The sequence below is a fragment of the Haplochromis burtoni genome, unplaced genomic scaffold (genome assembly GCF_018398535.1).
Source record: "Haplochromis burtoni strain Fernald_Lab_line unplaced genomic scaffold, NCSU_Asbu1 Contig_664, whole genome shotgun sequence".
Taxonomy (NCBI): Eukaryota; Metazoa; Chordata; class Actinopteri; order Cichliformes; family Cichlidae; genus Haplochromis; species Haplochromis burtoni.
Genome location: NW_024583025.1, coordinates 118,857 through 130,349, shown reverse-complemented (window position 1 = coordinate 130,349; position 11,493 = coordinate 118,857). Strand labels below are relative to the sequence as shown.

The 11,493-nt window shown below is 41.8% G+C and overlaps 1 protein-coding gene across 1 annotated transcript in view; it reads left to right on the top strand.

Annotated features, from left to right (window-relative positions):
- The first annotated feature begins 235 nt into the window (after nucleotides 1–235).
- The window catches only part of b3gat2 (beta-1,3-glucuronyltransferase 2 (glucuronosyltransferase S)), a 68,575-nt gene continuing 57,317 nt past the window's right edge, over nucleotides 236–11,493 (top strand). The window contains exon 1 of the mRNA XM_005949415.2: nucleotides 236–1,554. Within this exon, the coding sequence (XP_005949477.1) occupies nucleotides 1,021–1,554 (534 nt within the window). The 5' untranslated portion in view covers nucleotides 236–1,020. The remainder of the gene's footprint in view (nucleotides 1,555–11,493) is intronic.

Genomic DNA, 11,493 nt, shown 5'->3' with positions numbered 1-11,493 from the left:
TTATGAACTGTCAGCGCGCCTCTAAGATTTTACTATTACACTATTCATACTATTACCATTCTGATGGGTTGTTTTTGTTTTTTAACGGTTACAAAAAGATAAGAGATGAAGTCTGTTTTTTCTTCTTTATTTTTATTTGACATGCACATTTTTATGCACTAAACGGCCAGTTAAAGAAAATAGGTGGTAGATCGAAATAATTTTATGTCGATTTGTAAAATGATTTTGTCTCTTTAACTCCTTCAAGGTGTCCCACGGGTCCACATATCAAGTCCTTCTATTTTATCTTGGAGAAACTGGGCTTGACAAGCACAGCATGAGAAACACAACCTGCGCTGTCTCTTCTCCGGGTGTCTCAGTGTGAGCTGGGTTAATTCTCAGCGGACACTGACGCGCACAAGGTCTCTCTCGCTCTCCCTCCCGCTCTCTCTCTTTCTCTCTCCCTCCCGAGGTTCCCTCCTCTATCCCGTTTCCCCTCCTCTGCACCTGCTCCTCCCCTCCTGCCTTATTATCCTCAGACTCGGAGCAGCGCTCCTTCGTCCTCGCCAAGTGATGCTCCTTGTCTGCCCGCATCACCTACATCACTGGTTTATCACAGCGCGCTCCAGGTACGGCTGCTCCTGTTTGTTTTGTTTTTTCTTTTCTCTACTGAAAACAAGCACTGAAGAACGAGTGATGGGAATTTAACCAGGCTTCCGTGAGAAAGCAAGAGAGCTGGAGGAGGGTAGGAGGACGAAGAAGCACGCAAGTCCCATCCGAGAGAAGAGGAGGGGGAAGAGGAGGAGTAGTGGGGCACCGGAGAGACGGTCCCGCCGGGACAGGGGGGGGAGAGCGGCGGAGGATTGTGTGCTTTACATAGTTTGCAATGGACTCAGCACGCTGCTGTGTGCGGGCGGGTTGTTGGGAATCAGCTCAGTGGATGTAAGGGAAGAGCTTCTTGGAGTTGCGGTCGGTCGTTCTTCGCCTTTCCGTTTGCGATGGAGTGAGAAAGACCGCGCGCACGGCAACTTCATACCAGCCATGAAATCTGTGTTTTTCAGCCGTTTCTTCATCCTGCTGCCCTGGGTCCTCATCGTCATCATTATGATTGATATCGACAGTAAAAGAACGATCCGGGCTCCAGCACCCGGTCGGACCGGCAAGACGCAGCGAGCCGTCCGAACCGGCGCACCGGGGATTGGTGGCTCTCAGAACCAGTCCGCCCTGCCGATTATCTACGCCATCACTCCCACTTACAGCCGTCCTGTGCAGAAAGCGGAGCTCACCCGACTGTCCCACGCCTTCCGTCAGGTGCCCCGCTTCCACTGGATCGTAGTGGAGGACTCGACTGCGCGCACGGAGCTGGTTGCGCGGTTCTTGGCCCGGTGCGGAGTGCCGTATACCCACCTACATGTGTTCACTCCCCGGAGGTTCAAGCGCGCCGGGATGCCACGCGCCACCGAACAGAGGAATGCGGCTCTGACTTGGCTCCGGCAGCACCGGAGCAGGAGGGACTCCGGTGTGGTTTTCTTCGCGGATGATGACAACACGTACAGCCTGGAGCTGTTTGAGGAGGTAATGCCTTGCCTTTGTTGTCACTTTGCGTCATAGTTATCTTTCATCACACGAGTATCGTGAGTGTGGAGTGGGTCTGCAGAAGTGTGGAGTAGCATCTCTGACTTTTCTCCACTAAAATCTGTCGTTTTACGTTTGCATGACAACAACATCCACACAGCTCTATCTCCGTAATATAAACTTTTAAATACTACGTAACTACTGCGTTGCTTTGTCACCTGATATCTGTGTATTACCTAGGTTTGATGTGAGCTCCTTTACTCAGTACATCTTCACTCTCAGGGTAAAAATCCGACTGTCTTTGCGCCAAGCCCTGAAAGGTCGCAGGAATTCCCCCTAGTGGTGTTACTGCAAAGGAATTCAAGCCTTCACAAATAGAAGTCCCCCAGTTGTCTGTGTAGGTTCTCAGTCATCCTTGGAAAGAAAAGCAACTTCAGTGAAGAAGCTTCTCGGATGAGAGGTGAAACACCTTCAGAAAACGTAAAGAAGTCCAGTCGCTTTTCTTTCCAAGCTCTTTAAATCCTCCAGTTCTTCATGTTGACAGGATCCCACTGCCTGGGCTTCAGACCCCAGCCTTCCTCAGTCTTAGATAAAATGGTAAAACTGCTCTGGTTTTAAGCGATTGTGTCCAAAATGAGAGAGACTTTACCAAAAGATGAAAATGAACGAGATGAAAAGAAAGGAGTAAAGACAAGGATGGGAAGACGGAGAGTTGAGAAGAATGAATGGAGACTGTGGTGCTGCAGTCCTCTGTCTGTTAGCCCTGAATTAATTTAGTTAGCTCTGGATTTTTTTGGAGCTCTTTGAGAGTTATTTTGAATTTCAGGAAGGTGTACTTTTTTAATTACTTAGATGGATATCAACATTAAATATTTCATATAATCTCATGTAAAATGCTCTGAGGCAATATTTCCCCTAATAAGAGGCACTGAAAATCGAACTGCCTTGACTAGATGTGGACTGTGAAGCAGACCTAATGATATGCCAGTATTGACCTTCTCGACTAGTAAAGTGATACCTCCATACAGAACAACATCTACATCCCAGAGTGTGCTGATGCATGACTGTTGTTTGTATCTTTGGGAGTTTCTTTTAACAGGCATCCTTAAAGTGAAGCCTGGGTGTATTCCTTTAGCAAAGTGCGTAGGTAATGAAGACAAAAACAACAGAAGCATAATAAGCAACAAAACAGTCCTCTCATAAATGAGAGTCTGGAAGAATGCCTCTAATTGCCCCTCTCGCTGATTACTGCCCATCACTGATAACTGACTGCAAATCTAAAATTACTTTAGTTTGTACCAGTAATGAAATTTTAGAAGGCAGAGCATTGTGAAGTAAATTCAGAATAGTGCAACTCTATATACACATATGCGTTTGTATATTGATTTTCTCTATCTGAACATTTCCTGGCACGCTGCAGAATTTAAAAAACAAATGTATGTTTACTTAGAAAGGCTTTTCCTGTATCCATCACTACCACTGCCCGTCACAATTTCCTAAAGCCCTTCATGTAGTTCTGAATTGCTTTTTTCTGTGGCAAACAGTCCAAGCTCCAAAAGCACACAATTTGCAATGATGTAAAATCTATTAAAAACAAACAAATATTCACATTTCAGATCCAAGCAACAGTTAATTTTTGCTCAATAAATTACTTAGTGAAGGTTAATAAATTAGTAAAAATATTTGTAGAGTAATTTTCTGTAATTTGTGCTCATTATTTACACCATACAGAATTTAAATAAAATAAATAAACAGAAAAAAAACTAGAACTGCAAACACGTCGAGAAATTACGGAGCCCCGCAGGGGACATGGGAGAAAAAAAAATTAAGACGGACTTTTGCGAGATCTCGCAAAACAAACTCGGGATCTCACAAAAGTTTTAGCTGCATTCTTCCCGTCAGCTCGAAGCTAACGGGAGGTCGAGACCTACTACAGCCGGGAGGAACACCGCTTTCCCGGCACATCGTGCCTCGACCTCCCGGTCGGCTTCGAGCCGGCGTCCGAAGAATGCGGCTAAAAGTTTTGCGAGATCCCGAGTTAGTTTTGCGAGATCTCGCAAAAGTTTTGCGAGATCCCGAGTTACTTTTGCGAGATCTCGCAAAAGTCCGTCTTAATTTTTTTTCTCCCATGTCCCCTGCGGGGCTCCGTAAGAAATATCCTCATTTCTAAACAATATATTGTTATAAGTGCAGAAGTCAGGCCTATTTAATTGAAATTTGAACCTGACTAATACCGATGCCAAAATATGGTGATTTAAAAATCCAATGTGCCACATGACACACACACACACACATGTGTGTGTGTGTTCTTTCATAGACAGGAAACAAACAGATTTCCCTAATATTTGTTATGTATACTTATTCACTTGTTCACTTGCTCTGCCCATCTCTCTTGGAACAACTGATTGTTGTCTGTGGGAATCCAACTGTGTTTTCCGAACAGGGACGTGGTAGAGTGTCCCCTAGTGGACAGAATATGCAATGTTTTTTCTTCATTATTTATTTTTTAATCTTTATTTATTGAAATCGTTCAAATGCCGATAAAGTAGAGCAGCTGACATCTGTAAATCAGAAGTTACAGTTAAACTACTGATTCAAAGTGCACATATTTGCATACAGAGCAGCACTGAAAAAGCTGAAAGGCTAACATTGTAGATTAGAGGAACAAGGACAAGAGTGAGTGGTTGACTTATTGATCTATTGGACACTCACAGTGCCAACACAGTCTTCAAACTGATGGACCTAACCAGCAGGTATGCTAAGGTTCAGGTACAGACTTATTTCAGAAGAGCAGTGACGTGATTAGGCTTCCTTCTTTAGACGATTGTCCAAATAAGTTCACCATCCAAGACATAAACATTAAACACTAAACATAAGCATTGTTGGAATGTTCAAAGGGCCAATAAATCCAATACAGCAGAAGTAATTATTTACATCACTTAAGAGCATAGAAATTCTAATATAACAACAATAACATGCTGACTTTAGAAAGCACTCCCCTCTGTTGCTTACTCAATGGTGCACTTGGGCAAAAATCCACACCATCCTGAGCCCAGAGTACCAAAGTACAGCCTCCTCTGAGTCTCAGTGCTGTATTCGCTGACTTTGGCGGAGTGTAAAGGCCGTCCATTTGATTTGTTGATAGCACATTGTCTTCTCTCTGTCCTCCTTCCTGTTTCATTTCCCAGTCCTCTGTGCAGTTAATGGCCTGTCATAGAGAGATAATAGGCTGTCATACAGCAGTAATAACCTGCAGAAACTGTCCGCAGCTTTAGACTGATGACAGTAACTTTGCTCAGTGGGTGGCAATTTCACATTAGGAAACCTTACATCATTTCAAGAACAAAAATGATTCATGCAACTAAAAAACATTATTTCACTATAAACCTTCAGAAAAATATATCCACTGTGAGATTTTAATATCATGGCAGGCATTCTTTTGTAAATCTCGGTATTAAAGGGTGAATTTAGATGGTCTTAAGCCTTTCATTATACAAGACAACCTTGTGGCTAGAAAGCAATGTCTTCGTAGTGTGACTACACAAAAGTTATAGTCTTCATCTTGTTTTATTTCCGCCGCAGTTATGTATGCTTATACTAAAACTGGATCCTTGATCACTCGTCATCATCAATAGTTAATTTTACACACCTGCCTCATAGGGATAGATAGAAAATGGGCAGTCAGGGTGTATCTTGTAGTGTTACAGGTACAGCTGCTTGTCACTGGGCCCTAATGTACAGCTGCTGTATCCTTTGCAATTTTCTACAATTTAGAAAATGCTGTAAATAGTTTCTGATTTGTGCCATTCGTCAGAACGTAGGTGAACAACACAAAAACAAAAATGGTATGTTCTGACAGCAAAGTGTTAGGGGCATCAGCAAGGATGACTAACACCTCACAGGGTTAAAAATGTGCTAAATTAGACACAGGGTGCCTATTGACATATTGTATATCATTATTCATGCACACAGTTGGAAATGAACTGTTTCAAATCTCTATCTGTCCTCACTGGTAACAGAAGGAAAGGACAGTTTAAACCCATCCTTTGCTGTGAGACATTGGGACTAACTTCTTTCTCCATCTTTCAAAAGGCAAACAGGTTTTTTGACTGGTAACAACTGGCCCTTTTTATTTTATCCCTACTTCCAAGCGTGTCTATGCTACATTTCTCATTGTTGTTGAACAAATATTATCAAGACATACACATTGATTAGGACGTCACTTTATGTTATGTTTATCTTTCCTGGAGGACAAACTATGTAATGGGCACATGTCTGGAATAAGCTAATATTTGGCCTGACGAATATAGGCGTTTTATTAGCTGAGCTACTTAACAGCAGTGGCTGAGTGATTACAGTGAGCAGTTACCTTTCATTATAGATAAGTAAATATTATAGATAAGCCATGGAATTAATGCACTATACTTAGAGTGAAGAAAATCCAAACTTAATGCATTTTTGAATGAACAAAACTAGACTGAAAAGTGAGAAAAAAAAGTAAAAGTATTGCTGTTCTCGTGTCTTTCTTTAAGAATTCAAATTTAACAGCCTCTGCTAAAAATGACATTTTAAAAGCAAATAATGATATTCATTGTATGACTTTGTGTATTAACCCACCCACTTATGCACCAGCTCCACAGACTAGGGGTAATTTTAACATGGAGATGTGTACTTTTCCAAATCCTTCAAGCTGTAAGCTACAGAACAATTATGTAACTGATCATTTATATAATGTATGGTTACTGCTGGTATATTCAGGCTGAATATATAAACCTCATTTAGTATTTTGAGATTAGCCTCTAAACCTGACCTTTTTGCATGTGGCTAAAACAAACCCTCCAAACCTCGGTAAACTTTCCATGCCAGCTCTTTAGAGCAGCGTTTCCCAACCACACAGTGGTTGGGAAACGCCTATGTTTGGGCACGCACATAAGCGTGCCATAAGGAAATGATCCGGTGTGCGATGGAAGATTATCTGGTTCCACCTGATTAGTAGGGATGGGTATCGTTTAGGTTTTATCCGATACCGGTGCCAAATCGGTACTTTTGAAACGGTGCCGGTGCTTAAACGGTGCTCGAACCGGTGCTAAAAGAATGAAGAACACAAACTTTGTCCAAAAACCTCTCATGTTCAGCTGTTTGTTTGTTTTTTTGTAAAAAGATAACAATGTTAGCCTTTTCTGCAGCTATGGGGCATATATGGTATCACTCTTGGCTGGAAGCAGTGCTTAAACAATGGAAAAAAAACACAAACTTTGTCCAGAAACCTCTCATGTTTAGCTGTTTTCCACTTTTTCTTTGGTCATTTTAGCCTTTTTGTCCAGGGTGAAGTGAGTATCTGCCATCAAACAAGAGGACAGCCGCATGTAGCTATGATGATGTTTGCTAGTTCACCTTACATGCATTAATGTAATAACGTGGTTAGCCTACTCAACGTAAATTACACTCGAACAACATTAAGCGACTCACGCAGAGAAGAACGGCTTCTGCTGCATCATCATCAGTCATCATTTCTGCTACACTGGCAGGGCTAGGGGCCAGGACTCTATTCTTCGGGTTTTTGGGGGATGTTGCTCCGGGTCCGATAACTGGCAACCCACCCAACGTGTACAGTGTGAGGTCTCGCAGCAAGCTATCAAATACGGCGCATTTCTCGGCTTTTAAAAAAAAACGCTATGCGTCGCCAGCTGTTTCATCGGATTCGAGGTGTTACCTCCTTTGACAGTATCACAGTATCAGCTTAAAGCACTTGTTGCAGGCTGCTGAGTTTGCATATTTTGCTGTGAAGTACAGCCAGACTTTTGACCGCTTCGCCTTGGGCATTTTTAATCTGTAGCTCTGCTCTAACTGAACGTACGTACCTGGCCCCGCCTACTATCCTGGGAAACGTAAAATGATTGGCTAGAAGTGTATCACAGCTCAGGAAAAAAAAGCACCGAATTAAAGCACCGAAATGTGCGCTGCTTTTCGGTCTGGTTACTACCGTTTATGTCAGAACCGGACACCGGTACCCATCCCTACTGATTAGTATTCTAAGCACAATTACATTCTCTTCCACTAGAGGGCAGTGCAACTACTTGCTCTAATTAAATGGGTTGCCAACTTCCAGTAAAACAGAAGAAGAAGATGAAGAAGCAGTGAGATAATAGTCACGATGCAGCGCCTAATAGCAATAGATAAATATCTGAAAAGAAAAAGTAGTCAGTCTGAAAATTCCAACCCAGATGAAGGCCCTAGCATGAGTAGTGCTCAAAATGACATTTTTGTTTGGTGGTGTGCCGCGTGATTTTTCTAAAGTGAAGTATGTGAAACATGGGAAACACTGCTTCAGAGAAGCTGAAACAGACGTACAAACACAAAATTAGATATTCACATAATCAAGATTCAGGCCATTACGCACTGAATGTGTTGCGTAAAAACGCCATGAAATTCAGAATTTTCCAGATGTGAACATGCCAGGTAACCTATATAGACACTGAATAATTGCGAAAAATTTGTCCCTCAAAAACACACTGTGAACAAAATGGAGTCGATATCAAGCGATGGTGAGCTAGTCCTGATTTTACTAAACCAAAAACGGGAGAAACTGAGATTCTGGGTTCATCCCGTTCTCAATAGAAGACAGCTGCAGGGAGAATTTCATGGTTTAATCCAGGAGTTGAAGCTGTATCACGGCTGCTTTCGTACTTATTTGAGAATGTCAGTACGGCAGTTTGAGTGCTTGTTGAAAGAGTTGGGACCACATCTGAGGAAGAGAGAAATCATTTCAGAGAGGCGATTGTGACACAACAAATGTTCTTCCATGCTGAACTCTGTGGTTGTGTGGTTGATGAGATGTGCTTATACACACCTGAAACATCTACAAAATCAACTTGATCAAAAAAAAAGAAATGGCGCAAATTCTTCCTCCTTATTCTGCTTAATCCCCACAAAATATTTACATGGATTTTATGCCTCTGGTCTATAAATGTGTAACTATGAATTAGGAGTTAGTGTTGGGGTTGTCACTGATGACAACTTGATTTAAGAGGCACAAAGTACGGCATTTCTGACCTACAGTTGTGCAGTGAACAACTGCTGGAGGAAAATCAGCCTCATTGGGTGCTGATTACATGAAAATAACGTCCTGGCTGTTATCCTAAAAGAAGCAGGCTACAAACTGTTGCAGAGTACTGAGCGAAATGCGTTACCCCAAACCTGTTCTCCTCCCCCCTTATGAAAAATACATTGGTACCAAGCAAATGTTTAACAGGCCTCCAAAGTGTTTCTCATCTTTCTCCGGCATCACAGTCAAAGCGAGAAGTCAGGTGGAAAAGCATACCATTAAGTCGAGAGCTAAAGGGTGTATTCTTCCTTTCTGCACATTAGTCAGGCCTCAGTTTGGCACGGTTTATTACTGCACATGACACGTTCCGGCTCAGTCGCCTCCCAGCACTCAATAGACTGGCAGAAAATGCAAGACTCTGCATTTAATGCCTCCCATACAATTATGGCTTGATTGGCCCTTAACACAGAAGCCTGTTGGTTTCTTCATGTGATTTTGTATTTTTGCCCTTAGAAATCAGTGTGCTGTCGTCATGGGAACGTCCTCTTTCCAGACCATATTTCTTTAGTTTGAATGGCACAGATTTTTGTCTTTAAAAATATCAGAACTTTCAGGTAACTTCTCGTGAGGACAGACAAGCTTGTATATTTCACGTAAACTTCATTTATACCCACCGTAATGGAATTGTTACAGGGTCTGAAAATCTGTAAAGGGCAGTAAATGAGGATTCGTTGATGGTTTGGGAGTTATTTTAGGAAACTAGTATGTCCCATTGCACAATGGTAGGATCTCTCTGGTTGAGGGAAAATCAAGAGGGGCCAAGGGGATTTTAATTTGGCTATCCATTAATGAGAAGTAGCACTGTACTGCACTCAACAAATTGATATGTGAGATCTGGGATTGCACTGACATTGTTAAAAGGATGTCCAATCATAGAATCAGCTTGGTTTTAAGTCCTACGTTGTTCTTTGGAAATTTCCTCTTGACTCATAAAGTAATCAGTTTAATGTTAAATGTTTCCTCTGTGATAGGCTTTTTGCGTTTTGTAGGATTTATCTAGAGCCTTGGAAATAAAACTGGCAGAGGCACAGGCCAGAAATCAAGATAATATGATCAAGCCTTGTTGATGATATAAACCCAAACCCTGTGTTTTAGTCGACAACAGAAAGAACTTTTGTTTTAAAAAGGTGTTGAGGTTTACCAAATTTGTATTATCCTTTAAAAGCATGCTCGTAATATTAATATGTAAATTGTTCATTTAAACATACTCACCAATAAATCCAGTATTTCAAGCCTAACCCCTTCTTTCTCTGGGTGAGTTCCTTGGTGCACAGACCGTCAGCATTAGCTGCGTAACAAGCAATCAGGAAAATTAAGCTGTGCCATTTATTTTTTTTCCTCCACTCTCCATTCCTGAAAAGCTGACTCTGGGGATGGAGGCTTTTTCAGCTGACGGCAGTATGGCAGAGCTGTTTGATTCAGCTGCAGCAACCTGTCAGCCGAGCAAGACTTTCGTCAGACCTGTTTTGAATAATTGAACTCCCCTGGCCTTGAGAGCTCCATAGCATTCACAGCAACTATTTTCTGGAGCAGCTACTGTAGGAAACAGTGCTGAAGTGTGACTCAGGAACACCTTTCTTGGATGGTTCCATACCCAGGTTTAGTAGTTCTGTGGATGGAAGATTTTTTGAATTTTGAATCAGATGGTTCATTCTCTAAATACTTTTAATTTATTTGAAAGCTCATCTTTAAATGATTCCAGATTTTCTTTATACTTTGATGTGGTATTTGTTTTTCCTTCTCTCACATGTTTTACATCCCACTGGGGAGTCAGTTTGATGGTCAGTAATGATGTTTTCACTGGAAACATCCCAAAGATACACATATATAACCATCCAATATATCTGATCACATCACACAGCAGACTCCAGCCTGCGAGCGGCAAGCTGATGAGGAGGCAGCACAAAGAGAAACTGGTGGGATAAAGGAACCAGAGGGAAATGGGAAATTCAATTTCCTCTAACCCATATGAGCAATTATCATAATTACATAGTGTAGTGGGAGAAGCGAGGGGTGGCAGGGTTGTAATGTCAGGGAAGTGAAGCAGAAAGGAGACAAACCCTGCAGAGAGAAATTGTCCGTGGTAGGGTCGGTGAGAGGATAAGGAGGGTGGAGGGAGGAAGGTGGTGGAAAAGCTGAAGGCTTTTAAGGGCCAATGTAAGTGTAAAAAAAGTGTTATGCACCAGCTCTCTGCTTATTTCCACTGCCTTTTTTATCTGAATTGTCAGTTTGACGAAACACCCTCCCCGTGCTCTCTACTCCCTCATCAAATCTCCTGCATTCTCTTATTCACCAGGGTGTGTAACAATGACTGGGATGCATCCACGCTGAACAGAAGCTGTTTTATTTGGAGATAAATATTTTTCTATGATTTCATAGTTTCATCATAGTTTAGAATATATCTACTGGTAATATTGTATAATGTCACAGAAATATTGAAATTGAATTTTGGTTAGCAAAGATTGATGTGATGGTTTTTTTTAGCACCTGTGTGTGAGGATGTTGGTAACAGTGGGATGTTTGATGATGCGTTGCATTGTTGCAGTCATGGAGGTTCGTGGATAATTTTATCTGCTAATTCAACATATTGATCACTGGCTGGTGTCCTTCCCTCAGGATGTGTTCAACATTAGAAGGAGCGTTGAAGGACATAGTCCAAGCTTTTGGAAAGTAGGCTTATTTGCATTCTTTCAGAGAAACATCCATCTGATTTATTTGTGTTAACACCAGTGTTGGGACTAATGCGTTGTTAAGTAACGCGTTACAGTAACTACGTTATTATTGTGGTAACGAGCACGGTAACTAGTTATTATGCCAAAATCAGGAACGCGTTA